Source organism: Pomacea canaliculata, linkage group LG1 (genome assembly GCF_003073045.1).
Source record: "Pomacea canaliculata isolate SZHN2017 linkage group LG1, ASM307304v1, whole genome shotgun sequence".
NCBI classification, from domain to species: domain Eukaryota; kingdom Metazoa; phylum Mollusca; class Gastropoda; order Architaenioglossa; family Ampullariidae; genus Pomacea; species Pomacea canaliculata.
The window spans coordinates 16,966,884-16,981,081 of NC_037590.1; the positions used below are offsets into that span (position 1 = coordinate 16,966,884).

Below are 14,198 nucleotides of genomic sequence, written 5' to 3' on the forward strand. Positions count from 1 at the left end.
CCCACCCACAACATATTCGATTGGTGCAGTAACCCTCATGTCTAATTTTCTGTGTGTTTATCTCAGATATTTCCCCCTAATAAGTGATTGATATATCTTACCATTGTAGACTTTTAGAACTATTTTTCAAAGTGTTTGCTTGTGGAAGTAAATTGTTCATACATGTTGCACAGTAGTGTGTGTAACAAATGATGCACACATACTGACTCATCGTTTCACACACAAATATTGTATTATTATGCATTAACCTATTTCTCATATCTTTTTCAATCCTTCTACCTGCGGTTTCTGCGTTTCTTGGATGGTCTGTCTTTTGGTTGAAGTTGCATTTATCATGCATGACTGTGAAAAAAAACTGTGATAGCTTTTGTGCCAGTCTTAGGTCTACAGTTCTCTATGTTCATTAGCTGTCGTTACAGCGAAAATAAAATACACATGGATACAAATCAAATAATTGTCGATATAAAAGATGGCTTGTGTGGACGTCTGCTTTCGAACGTATGCTAGCACCCATCTTACATATTTTTACTTTTATAAAAATAATTACTTAAACCCAATTACTTAGATCATTTTCACACACACATACAATGCACGTTTCTAAAATAAAATGTATCCATCTGTACTGTCTTAATATTTGTATTATCTATAGGGTAAAGAACAAGTTATAGATCCATAAGGCAGAGTTACGTCTGTAGTTATTCTCCAAACCTATATCCCTGGTGTTTCTTTACCCATAAACCAATATTTCATGACCCCTTTCTCAGTCTCAAAGTACGAAGTTTTTTTCTAAAGACTTTTTATCATTTTAGACGACACATTTCTGAGCACATCCGTCACCTATAACATGCGTTTCTGCTTCATCAATACATTATCACTTTTGAAGATGAGAAGCTAGCAATAACACCAGACCTTCACAATGCTCTTATGTTTAATTTAGAAAAAAAAAAGAAGTTTTTTGTCACACATATCGGAACCCATCAGTAGTAAGAATTTTTCTGTTTTGTCCTCAAAACTCTAAACTGTATCAGTCCCTAATGAGGAAATTTCGACGCAAATGCCCTTTTCAATACTGAACACAATAGTATGTTAAGGAGACAGCAAATGATTAAGTGGCCAAGCAACCATGTGTATTGTCATGCTGATACAACCTGTCACTTGGGTACTCCTTAAAATTTGTTTCGATTTACTTTATGTCTTACATTTCAGTGTGGAGCAGCCATGAGGTAATGACAAGATGTCTGATATGATACTAGCTTATATTATATATTTATAATAATTAATAATAGTATATTATTCATATAATAATGTAGTGATTTAAAGAAAAACAATGAAGGTTTCATGAACAAATTATATATTTTTATTTCTCTGCTTCTGCATAAATGTACTTATTTGTATTATACATGGCAACAAAACTCTCCAGATGCACTTTATGGCAAAAATATGCACACCAAAGAAAAGAATATGTAGCAGCATGATCATTTATACTAATCCTATGTAAATATAACAAGTAAACCAATCTATATTCTGTATAGCAGAAAATCATCATTTGATGAAGTGAAATTGCATGATTATTTAAAGTAGTCCTGTTTTATCATTCCTTGTCTTGTTAACTTTCTCAAAATTGGCCATTTGAGGAAAATTATACATTTGCATTCAACTAATTTACACTGCAGCTAAATTTGTATGCAGTAAAGTTTATCAGGTGGCGGCCATGGGGCGGTGGCAAATGTCTCAGGAGAGATAAGCAATGGTTTGAGCAAGCGGTCTGTTAGTCTCCCCTGATAATACCCTGCTTAATTTCAAAGTGCTCTCTTTCAAAGACCTGAAGTAAAGCCATACATATTAAAAAAAAAAAAAATGTAGTCTTCGAATGTACAGTCACACATTATTACTATCTATCAATGGTTATAGCATAATATATAGCACAGAAAGTTGTACACACTCCTTTGTATCTCGTTTACTTCGTCACAATATAATTAACACAATATCACAAGAATTGATCTTGTTCTACAAAGTATTATTTATTGCTACCTGAGATATCTTCAGATATAAAGGTCTAAACATTTACAGGCCACATGTATTCAATTAAAAAAATTGATTTCAACATTTTTTTTTTTAACTTTGGTTATGTTGTGCAAGGCTTAACACAGGCTGTTTAACAGTCATTACTCACAAATCTTTGTAAACACACTAAATAACAATGGAAATTATATTCTCTGATTTTTCCAATGAAAATCATCCACTTCATTCGCAAAAATGAAATGCCAGAAAGGGAAAACGAAACAAAAAAAATATACTGACTTCCCTTAGGAAGATTTATTTTAATTGAGTTACCTCACATGCTTAATCACAACATACAAAAAACAGATTTTGATGTTACTGATAATCTCTGATACAAAATATTCATATTCAACTATCAATAGGTATCTGAGAAAGGCATTTATAAACTAGGTGGGAATGAGAAACAACATGATGACATACAGATGCCAGAAATTCACAAGATTTTTACAGCTATTCAACAGTGAAAAATTCTCTTTTAGTGGCATGTCTGCACCAGCAAAAGATTCTTGTCACAAAATTCAAGTAATGTGGTGTTTCTAAAGTGTGTCCTACTCTATTAAAAAGAAAACATTAAAATACATGCCATTTAAGGAAACATGTCTAAACAGAAGCGGCAGTGACACAAAGCAATTCTTACAGAAAGTTATTATCACTGCATAAATAGGGAGTAAAATCCCTTAAAAACTTTAAGAATGCAGTAGATGTTACTTTGCTGTGGCATCCACTTTACGACGGAGTACCAAAGGTCCAACATTGTCACCTGTTTCCTCATTGTGCTTACCATGAGCTCCATCACAGAGAGGAAACTGAAAAAAAAAAAAGACAGCTGCAAAACAATCGTTAAAAGAACTTCTGTATCTAGAAAGTAGCTGGAATAAATAATATATACAATCCTTCAAAAATGAGAAAACCATTTTGCATGATGCCATGCTCTAATCTGAAATACCTTTTTGGACCTCCAGCAACGACAGTAGCTTATCTTTTCTCCCAGATCTTCTATGTCCACCACATTCACCACCTTTGGACTTTCCTTCTGGATTTTCATGTTGATTGCAATATCCTCTGGCTTTCGTTGTGGAAGGAAAGCCTTTGTTGTAACATACACCAGAATAGATACTGTTCCCACAAATGGAACTAAAGCCAACCAGTCATTACCTGAAGAATAAGACATATGGCAGAATATAGGCATGGCTTTGTTCTGTCATTTCCCACAAAAAAAGCACAATGTTACCAAAGGTAAATATTACATTCATAACCATGAAAAAAATAGTATAATTATGGCTGAGCAATCTTAGCTTCTCAAACCTCAATCGCATTTATACTAAAGACTGCACATTTTTTTCAAATTTAAAAATCTTTAACAATATTAGGAAAAGTCTTTTAACAATAAGAATAGCTTTGTTTTGTAATGAAATTCCATGAACTTTTTATCCACAATTTTACTCATAAATTACAGCCTGACACTCTTGCACTTATTGTAAAAAGATGAAAACTGACTGAAAATCATTTGCCTATGATGTCAGTTGCAAGTAGTAAGCAAAATGAAATGGCTAAAGAAAAATATTGTGGCAATGACCACACATGTTACCAGCTACCACAAACTTAACCTGTGCAGGTTATAGTAGCACGGGCTAGGAACTATAAGTTACACTCATAAGCTATCACATTATCTGAAGATAAAACATGCAACAGACAAGACTCCTATATCTGCACAATTATCTTTGACAATAGAGCGCATGCTGAATAATTATCTCAAAGAGTACTTGTGCACTTCTTCAGCACTCAATGACTCCTCTAAGCTCTACAGGAATCACTTATTACTATCATGGATTTTACAGATTGTGTATTAACTCAGAATGTATAAATGCACGCTCAAACACCACTCTGTTGAGCTGTTCAGAATTATCACGAAATTCTTACACAAACAAAAATTCAAAAAGTAGTGTCATAAAGCATACACCTCTTCACAGCTATTCAAAAATAAGTCAAAAGCTAATCTACTGTCTGAACAACACTGGTCATAAATTAGTATTGTATATATATAGATATAAGCCGGGATTTTTTTGTTGTGCATGGTAGGCAGTCGCCATAACGTAAGCGATGACTTTTGTTGTACCGTTGTACAACTGTTATTTCTTGCAATACGTGTCTGCAAACGTGCTCTTAAAACGTCGATGCTATAATTGAAATGCAGTCCATACATGGACGAGAAAAGACAAAGTATACCGTGTAAAAAAGTGAAGATTGCGTCAAGAACTAACACCAAATACTTGTTAATAGTTTCCGCATGACCTACATTACCTATTCATACATAACGACAACACCTACAATCACTCAATGTATAGGTACACTTAATACTGCATAAAAGACAGAAAAGTATGCAGTAGACAAACTTTAACATACACGTATACTAACCACTTAAGCTGGCAAATCCTCCCAAAGACCTGGGAATGGGCAGACTTTGTAAATAGTTTGGCAGCGTGACCCTCACCAGGTTGGATATAGTCTCCATTCTTTCGTGCAGGAAGCGGTGAAGGTGTGGTTATCTCCCTTGGAGGTAACTATGCGCGAGAGGGCAGTCAAAAGCACGTGGTCAAACACGACCTTTGACCGCAGACTACCAGGATCTCCAGACAGAAGATTTCCTCGCAAGTCTTGTTACGTGTAAGTATGCATTTTGATGTCTTTTACATTATTTTGTAAGTGAAAATGTAACCACTTGTCGAAACATACTCGTCCATCGATCAGTGTGAAGCAATTCAGCACACATGCAAGCTACAATTGAAGGTTTTTCAAGGAGAAAAAATATTTATTTAAAATAAGGTAAAACAAAAAATGTTCGATGTGATGTATGGTATAGTGTCGACGTATATGATAAAAGACATTTCAGGTAAATGATAAAGTTTACAGCACTAAAGGTATTGTGTATGTTGAAATTTTCAGGTCACATTCAGATCTACCACGGAGGGCATTGTGGCTAAGAGTTTTAAACAGATTGGTCTTGGGTAATCATGGCACATTGAAATTGCGGGGTCAGCAGTGCCATTGAATCGAGACCCAACGACCAAGCGAGAATCAACGACTCCTTGCAACATTTAAAGGTGTCATTGGTTTATTTCTTAGTTCATGGTTTATCTGCAGAGATATAAACGCAGTTGTTCCTGTTATGTATTTCTTCCTTTGATGATGCTAGGGTATTAATGTCAGCCTTGTTGAAGAAAGAATGAGACAAATTTACAAAGACAATATTAAATACCAGCTAGGGCTGTTATTTATTGGATTTATTGTTGAGGGAATAGGGTGTCAGTTAAAAAAAGGAGTTTCTTTGTGAACAAAACACTCATAATGTACAATCAATTTTCCTAGTGGTGTGAATGAAATAGAGAACAAAGCTAAAGATGATTGATGAATAAGCTAAGGTTTGAAAGCAGTGTTTTGGAAGTACTTGTTAGGACCAATGTAATGAACATGCCATTAAAATATTATTTAAAATTTACCCCATTTGTCTGACTGATAATTCATGTGCATATGGAATATCAGGAAAGTCAACATGGGTATAAGCTTTAATAATGTATGAGAGAATTATAAAACATTTGTAACAACTGTGCTTGCATTTCCCTATAATGTTTACATTTTTGGAGCAGTTTGTTTGCGTGGTACATCAGATGCCATTAATCTATACAGTAATGCCTCTAAAGACAAAGAGGGGATATAATGTAGGAGTTATGAGTAACGAATAGTTAGGAGTAAATTTGAGGGAAATGTATTTTGCCAGTGTTGTAAGAGGTAGCATTGGTGAGATAATGGGTGGCAAGATGATGAGCAGACTGAATATATTATATATACACAAACACGCACACACAGATATATATATATTTCAGTTAAAAAGTAATGATATGAATTCTGAAACAATTTTATTTGAGCCCCAAACTCTTTCTCTTTTAATGAATGAAGCTGTCACCAGTATGGCAATAAAAACTAGATAATATTACGAGAAGCTTGAATGTAAATGAGAGCTAACTATGTAGTAAATGTTTTTCAACAGGTTGTTGCATAATGAACATAAGAAGAAAAATGTTTATATAACTGATCGAGAGGTGTTCTTTTTCAACATTTCCAGATAATGCTCTGCTTTTAAAGTACGTGCTCTGGTTGAGAAAAAGCATTTAATCTAGTTAAACCTATGAATGCCATGTTGCATGGCTCCAACACATAGCTGAGAAATCATTGAATTGTGAGACTTCTTTCAATTAGTCAGATCACACCATGGCCTTTCCATGAAGAGCAGGAGCGTAAAACAATTTATAAGCAAAAGAATTTATTACTAAAGTATGATTTAAATTATATCACAGACAGTCCATGTTCCTGTTCATTGTTAGGAAACTTGAGACTTGTTTGGAGGGAGAGAGGTAATAGGGGGCAATGGAGGAGGGCTGTTAAACTCGCGAAGGATGGGAGTGGTGCGATGCAAAAGATCCGATACGCTGACACTTGACCTTCTGATAAGGAGAGAAATAGGTTGCAGATCCTTTTGATGGTGCTCCAACAAATCTGCCTTCCGTACTTGCTGTAGACATTAAAAATAGAATTTCATGAAAAAAATGCTATTTTCCAGAGAGCAGGTGCTGACCTCTAAAAAACAGTGCACAATGTTACTTACCCTTTCCTGTCCCTTCTTTGAATGGCCATTCTCAGTTACCTGTACTCCAGGAGATATTTCTATAACTTCAAACTATGGTGGGGGGAAAAAGAAATGGAAAACAACACTTAAGAGTATTAACGAAAAAGCTCTTCTTCAGGCATACATATATCAAATTTTACATAACCTCAAGATATGAAAAAATACTTCACTCGTTTTAAAATGTCATGTGTAACTTAATCAAAGCTATGTATTTGAGTAATTAATTTGCAAAGTTTTCACTTCAAAACTGAAAACTGTTTTTCTATATCATATACCCAGAAACAACATTTTTAAACATGCATAGCTTCCTGCATCATCTATAAATTGAAACTATATACAACAAAAACTTCAAAAACTTCCCACAGTTTAGGGGGAACTCACCAGAGATGGTGGAAGTTGAGTATTTGATCTCTCTGTTTTGGCTTGAATTTTGCCTTTGAAAAATTGTAAAAATTATTAATGACAGTGGTGAACATAACTGTTTTTACTTTGTGTATGAGCATACATTTCTGTTGTAGAAGCGAGCATGCCTGTTATATATGAATATGGGTGAATGGTTGTTGGTGATTCAGTTTAATTCTATATATCATTTCAGTAAAATAAAAGTGCTCATTATCATTAATGATATTAACATATAACTAACTAATAATACTACATTAAAATAAGTTATATAAATTATATTGGACAACAGGAAGTGGAGTATATATAACAGGAAGTGGAGTTGAGAAATTCAGGGTTTGGAGAGTTATGATGATGTTACAGATGATGACATGACAGTTTTAGATTAAATGTAATTTTTTCTACTTTAATAAATGAAGATTTTTGTGCATAAAAAAATAAGGCATCCCCTAAAAATAAGCCCTAGTATGTCTTGGAGCAAAAATTAATATGAGACCCAGTCTTAATACTGATCACTGTTGCTGCAAGCTTTTGTGCCATTATTTCCCTAACTATTGTGAAACATTCAAGCAAAGATCCTTTAATTTACTCAAGGAGCTCGAAATAGTTTTTCATGTACCTGTGAAGGCAGGCAGATCAGCTATTGTGATCTTCTTGCTTTTTCTATCTAACTGGGTTGCACGATGTCCTTTTCGCATGGCATCAAGATGCGCTTGTGCTGCCTCCACTTTGGGGTCTATCAATTTGTATTTGAGGGAAACCCTGGGAGAAAAACAAATTGCTATAACCTCCAAATTCTTTTATACAAAGATTCTCAAATAAAAATTACATTGTCAAATTATCTGCCCTCATGGTCTTAAATGGGATTGACATTTATATGAACATTCCAGTCTTTAATGCTGATGAGAAAAATTACTTCAACCTTTCATTAATGAACATGAAGGAGATAACATAATTCCTAGACAAATTAGTTTTAATTTTGTTTATTCCTTGTTACTCCTCAAAGAGCAAAGGGCAGGTAAACAACACCTCGCCAGCATACCTGGTTTTGGGCAGCCCCCCCCCCCCTCAGTTTGGCCCATGTGGTTTCTATGTCCTTTGCCTCATTCTCTACTGTTCTTTTCCAAGTCTGCTTTGGTCTCCCAAATCTTGACAAATAGTTTTTAACAAAACAAAAGAAAGGAAGTAGTATACCTGTGGCTAGGTAACTTTTCTGGGTTTAGTTTCATGACAGCTATCACATTTCCCATGGCATCATATGTTACATCTTTTTCACCTGGAGGTCGCCCCGCTTGTACCTAAGCAAAAGAAAGGTCTTACTGTAAAGTACAGCCAGTTTTTTAAATGCAGGAGATTTTTTGTTTGTTTTTCTTTACTAACCACACATAAGTGCAAAGAAGGATTTTATAACTACACATAAGGACAAAGAGAGACAAACACATTAAGAACAAAAGATGTGCATTATCTTCCTAAAATTTTTGCTATATAATCTGACATTATTGGACAAAAAATATTTCTTATCTTTTCCTGTTAGTGCATTATTGTATTTCATATTATAATCTTCATCCTGCCCCCATAGAGTGGTTTTAGAAAGAAAAAGCACTATGGACCAATTCACAGCCTTACAGCAGGAAATAATAAATGCCCACACTAAAAAGAAGAGTGAACCTGTGTGGAGTCTTCCTGGACATAGAAAAACCATACAATATGCTCTGGAATGAGGGCCTGCTCCAGAAACTCTACAACACAGGCATCCCAAATAAAATAGTCCAACTTATTAAATCCTTCCTATCAAACTGAAAAATATCGGTAACAGTTGAGGACCAAACTGCCGCAAGGTACTACTATATTATGGAGTCCCACAAGGGAGTGTCCTCAGTCTCTTGTTGTTCAACATAATGATTGCAGACCTCCCCAAAAGGGTCAAACATGTCAAAGTCAAACAATCTGCAGATGACACATCCCTCCTATGAAAGTAGAAATACATAAAACATGGGCTAACAGGCCCAAAATCATAGGGATAGATAACATGCAGGAGGATCTGCATGAAATATCAAAATGGCTTCAAACTGTCAGCCACCAAAACCCAGGCAATAATATTCCAAAAACCAAACCAGAAAACAAAATATCCTAAATTAACATTTAACCAAGCAACCCTTAATTATAGCTCAAAAATACATTTTTAGGAGTCATCTTTTCGGAAAAAACAAACTGGAACCCTTATGTAGACAAAATAACTAAAACGCGAAAAAAGGAATAAATCTAATGAGAGTAGTTACTGGAAATAGCTGGGTAACAAATCCAAAGGCCCTTCTTAACCTCTATCAGGCCCATCTGATGTCTAAACTATTATATGCAGCCCCACTGCTGGTCCACCTTAGATCAAGCCAGATAGCTAAACTCCAGTCAGTACAGGCCATAGCATTAAAAGTAGTAATAGGAGTACCCTCATAAACACCAAACCTGTCAGTACCAGCAGAAACACATAGAACTGATAAAGAAAGGACAGCCAAGTACTACTATAAGGTAAAGTGTCTACCACCAGACCACCCAGTCCAAAAGATCCACTTACAACCCACAGACACAGAACAGGCTGCCCTACTCCACAACCCACGATACAACAACACATCCAAGACATAGAAAATACAAAGGGTGCAGAAACAAACATAACAGCCCCTTACCCATCCCACAACATGCTAACACCACCCTGGACACTTCCACAACCACATATTTTGATTTCACAACCTATAGCCAAGAAAATCACCTAAACCAAATCACTGCTGAAACAAAGTTTAAGCTAAGCACCACATACAAAGACCATGCACAGATGTATACTGATGGATCCCATGATCCAGAAGCACATGCAACGTGACTAGGAGTTGACTATCCCGACAACATTATCATCTCCAACAGACTTCCAAATTATACCTCAATATTCACTGCTGAACTAAGTGCCATACTGACAGCACTTCAGGTAGTTCACCTTAAAATGAAGGACACCATGACTATCTGCATTCCAGGAGCTAAAAAAAAAACAAATCCTCAAACTGAATAGACATAGTATATGAGATACCACCACCCTAAACATATCTGTATCACCAGCACAGAGGAGGATGGCCATAAAACCAGCAATAAAACTAAGGTGGCAAGAGAAATATAAAAAGGAAGGTAAAGGTACTAAGAGACAGACCTAGTGATACTATGAACTTCCTTAAGCCAGGTCATTAACTGGTTTCATATGTTTTCTACAACTGTTCCACGAAGCACTAAGTATTTAAAATACACATCTCTGCAGAAAGTGTTTAAGACAAAAGTACCTTCAGTAAAGAATGGCAAGAAGTTGGCATGGTGAAGATGTTGGATAACACTGTTGATGACTGTGATGCTTGGACTTCTGCTTCTCTTAATTTCATTTCTGTCCTTGCCAAAGGCTCTATTATCTTCGACTCTTCTCTCTTCAACACCCCCCTGTATGGCCTGAACTTCTTTACCTTCTATTTCACACCAAAGAGAAGACAAAGACAAACATAGTCAGAAAATATATATATATCACATTTATAAATTCTTTCATTTGTTCACTTGATGACCAACATGCTGGTCTGCTAGTAATGGCCATTGGAGAGAACAACATGATAAATGCTGCAGCAAACAAAGCTTGCCATTTAGGCATGTCTTCGGTGGCATGAACAGATCCTGCATGGAACAAAAACAGATCATCCTCTGTTAATCTTGACACTGACTACCTTTATTGATACCGGAAAACACAGTTCACATCTCACATCAGTACAGCTATGAAAAACTTGTACACTTTGTACTTGGTAAAAAAAACTGTCTGACCATTGCTGTTGTGATCCTGATGTGGATGTCTGCCATGCTGTTGCCATCTTTGAAAGAATGGCTCTTCAGTACATAAAGCTGTTCACTTCATTTATCTACATCTCTGCTTTCCCAATGCACATAAATAACGAGTCCAAATTCCTATAATGACATGAATTCAACTGCATTATTTTCCTGGTCTCATGACTAATATTTTTGTGTTTCCACCTTTCAAGTCTAATATTTTGCTGTGAGTATGGATCTTCTTATCTCTGGGAGTAAAAAATCATAGGTAAACTAACAGATGAAATTTTTTTTTTTAACATCAGCAACTTTCATTGTATCTAAATTTGTACCCAGGTCAGTTTAACCTTTACAACATACCTCTTCTGAGTCTGACTTAGAAACCTTTACACATGAGAACTCCTCCTGTGTTGTGTCAGTTATTGAAACTTTGTCCTCTAGCTCAGGCAGTTCAGGCCCCTCAAGTTCATTATCCTCCTCCACTCTTAAGAAAAACACATCAATCTTCATTTCAGAAAATTAATGCCAGCAACATAGGAAAGATAATGATGCGTTGATGACTATATTTTGTTACTGTGGTGGTGACCATGATCAAATTTAAGTAGTAGAAACAGCAATTGACAGAAAGCATAGCTGTTTCTGCTAACTCATGATTTATCACATTTATGACATCAATAAGAAGCAGATGATAATGAAGCCAAATAGGGAATCATAATGTGAATCATATAAGTGATGACCTGGCATTCCTATTAACTTTACAGAGCCACAGGAATTTTGTCTGTCTTGTGTTTATAATGTATGGAGAGCCTGTCTTTGGCCAGTATACTGTGCCATAAGAGCTCACACCATTATTATTATCATTATGTATGGGACAGAAAGTCATGAACACTTAAGGCAATGGTGATAAAGGTGTTGCAGAATCTGAGGCATTTCATTACATAGTAATCAAAGAAAAGGAAGGCAAAAGAATGCTAGCACTTTCTTGATAAACTGCATGTGATTATTAATTATTATAACAAGACAATTCTGAATGCAGCCATACTTCTCTTCTTCAATAATCACTTCTTCTTTTGCAACAAATATTTCTTTTTCTTCTGGTTCCTCCACTAATGGGGTTGGTATCCCAAATATATGTATTTTAGGCACTGAACCCTGTGCCCAGCAATCTGTTGTCAATGCCTCTGGTTCTGGACAATATTTTAAACAATAAATCAGAATGACTTGTGACTTTTTGTGCTTTGTGTGGCAGAAGTATAAACAGCTTATACTTTATTATCCTATTTCTAAAGTAATACATAAGACTTTGTTAAATACAAAAAGATACATAAGTTGGATATATGAGAGATAATTCATTAATGAATACTTTAAAAGAAAATGATCACTTTGTTCTAACTTATTTTGTAAAGTTTTAAGTTTTATAAAAACCATCATAATATAATACAAATCCATATTACACACATATATATATATAAACCATTAAGACATATTACAAACCTTTATCTTGTATCCAGCCAAGGTCTGAAAGATTTGATTCACCTTCATCACGAGCCAAAAATTCCCACTAAAATAATAACAGCATAAATTGGTTATCAGCATTATTGTCAAGGATACAAAAAAGTGGACAATTTTTTTTTTTGCCTTGTTACTATAAGAATTCAAAATGAAAAGGCTCAAAAACTTTCAAATCAGAAAAATCAATATATTTCACATAATACTGCAGAGTTGATCATGGATGCTGCATCCTATCATTACTGTTTAGCTGATTGGCTGAGTAGGCTGCACAGGACCAATCTACAGATAACAGTCTCTATTACAGAGAACAAATCTGTGTATATTGTAAATTGAGCTGGTGGAATTCCTGCACTTTGTTCTGTATACCTATTTGCCTGCTGTGGTAGAGCTTCTCAATAACATGAAAACCACAAACAAATATCCCTGGACTGCTGGCAGGTGATTCCAGTTAACTGCTAAAACAAGGCATGAGACAAGAAAGCTTCCAGTTTATTTACATTTCAGATTAACTACTAAAACGAGGCATGATACAAGAAAGCTACCGGTTTATTCACATTCTTTGTTACTGCTTGCTGAGACTAACAGCGGATCACTTCGCAAGAGGGTAAGCGTTGGTCTTGGCAGACAGACAGCAATCCATCTATACACGTCCTTGATGAAAACATATGCCATGAGTATATTAATTAAAGAGCCAAATAAGAGATAATGTTGACTATCATATGGATTAGACAGACTATGAATATTTCCAACCTCTATAATCTGCAAAATTGCATCCTTTGCTTGTGCTATTGTGAAAGGCAGCAACTGTCTGTCAATATATTTTTTGTAGATCTCATCCATTGTGTACAAAACAATCTCATCCATGATTTCCTGAACAAACTCCTCTGATGAATCACGATCGAGCATAGCATTCCTGAAAGAAAACAGCCCACATTTCATAATCTTATTATTATATACATAAATTCCAGAACAATTAAAGTTTTATTCTTGCTTACAGCAATGTTTGATTTATAAAATAATTCTCTCTCATCTGCTCTCTGTGAATATGTATGTGTGTATTTTGGGAGAAATGTAGATATACATGAATCTATAATGTATTTTGACTTAAGGTTCATTGGTATTTGGGTTCAGGGAACAGTAGCAGTTATAGTTGGGTTTAACAGATCTGTAAGAGAATCAGAGAGAGATGCATAGAGGTGTGAGAGGCGCACACCAACAGACCTCCGCACACAGATGACACCAGAGATAATATATCCACGTCTCCTGTATACTATAATTAAAAAGTTCTTACCTCCTTGTTAATCTATAATCAGTTTCATTTCACCTACCAGTCATTTTCGTTGAATTTTCCTGGAACAATCTCATGGGCAATCACGGGAGTCTGCGCTGCAGGAGGTTTGGTTTTATCCTTGTTCCCTTTAGCTGGCGCACGCGACATTTTGTTTTCGAGTCACAAGCTAGTCAGCTTTTCGAAAGGTCAACTTTCAGATGATATTTAGACTATTTTTGACATTCTGTAACAAATACCAGTAACATTTACAATTTGTCTGTCACAATCTTTGCAGAGTGTGTTTCAGATCTCTGTTTTTGTGAATAGGGTACATTGTTTCGGATGTTGTCGTTGTCATGGACAAGAGTGAAAACTCTAGTTACGGACTAAATAGCTTGAAATGTTTTTTTAAGTTTATGAGTATAAAACAACAGC

At 35.4% G+C, this 14,198-nt stretch overlaps 2 protein-coding genes and 1 long non-coding RNA gene across 4 annotated transcripts; 1 reads left to right on the forward strand and 2 right to left on the reverse strand.

Annotated features, from left to right (window-relative positions):
- Positions 1-1,339: 1,339 nt before the first annotated feature.
- On the reverse strand, positions 1,340-4,631 carry LOC112560360 (CDGSH iron-sulfur domain-containing protein 2 homolog B-like). The gene is made up of 3 exons (XM_025232185.1): positions 4,477-4,631; positions 3,008-3,216; positions 1,340-2,867 (listed from the first exon to the last, which is right to left on the reverse strand). Exons 1-3 carry the CDS (start codon positions 4,571-4,573, stop codon positions 2,766-2,768), a joined length of 408 nt encoding a protein of 135 aa, XP_025087970.1. The 5' UTR covers positions 4,574-4,631; the 3' UTR covers positions 1,340-2,765.
- On the forward strand, positions 4,589-5,557 carry LOC112560371. The gene is made up of 2 exons (XR_003098513.1): positions 4,589-4,725; positions 5,005-5,557. It is a non-coding gene; the product is annotated as an uncharacterized LOC112560371 (long non-coding RNA).
- A 401-nt stretch (positions 5,558-5,958) lies between these two features.
- On the reverse strand, positions 5,959-14,149 carry LOC112560342. Of its 2 annotated transcripts, XM_025232152.1 has the most exons (11): positions 13,822-14,149; positions 13,244-13,406; positions 12,476-12,542; positions 12,024-12,168; positions 11,342-11,465; positions 10,459-10,635; positions 8,336-8,439; positions 7,761-7,903; positions 7,124-7,176; positions 6,722-6,793; positions 5,959-6,628 (listed from the first exon to the last, which is right to left on the reverse strand). In XM_025232152.1, the coding sequence occupies exons 1-11, from the start codon at positions 13,929-13,931 to the stop codon at positions 6,437-6,439; spliced, it is 1,350 nt and encodes a 449-aa protein (XP_025087937.1). In that variant the 5' UTR covers positions 13,932-14,149; the 3' UTR covers positions 5,959-6,436. The 2 variants fall into 2 exon arrangements, with proteins under 2 accessions (XP_025087937.1, XP_025087945.1); XM_025232160.1 differs by lacking the exon at positions 6,722-6,793.
- Between the last annotated feature and the right edge of the window lie 49 nt (positions 14,150-14,198).

Excerpts from the sequence above, each read along its gene's own strand:
- LOC112560360 (XM_025232185.1), bottom strand. The coding sequence starts at position 4,573 with ATGGAGACTATATCCAACCTGGTGAGGGTCACGCTGCCAAACTATTTA. Across the intron at positions 3,217-4,476 it reads AGGATTTGCCAGCTTAAGTG|GTAATGACTGGTTGGCTTTA; the intron begins GTTAGTATACGT and ends CTTATTCTTCAG. Across the intron at positions 2,868-3,007 it reads GTTGCTGGAGGTCCAAAAAG|TTTCCTCTCTGTGATGGAGC; the intron begins GTATTTCAGATT and ends TTTTTTTTTCAG.
- LOC112560342 (XM_025232152.1), bottom strand. The coding sequence starts at position 13,931 with ATGTCGCGTGCGCCAGCTAAAGGGAACAAGGATAAAACCAAACCTCCT. Across the intron at positions 13,407-13,821 it reads AAATTCAACGAAAATGACTG|GAATGCTATGCTCGATCGTG; the intron begins GTAGGTGAAATG and ends GTTTTCTTTCAG. Across the intron at positions 12,169-12,475 it reads TGGCTGGATACAAGATAAAG|AACCAGAGGCATTGACAACA; the intron begins GTTTGTAATATG and ends AATATTGTCCAG.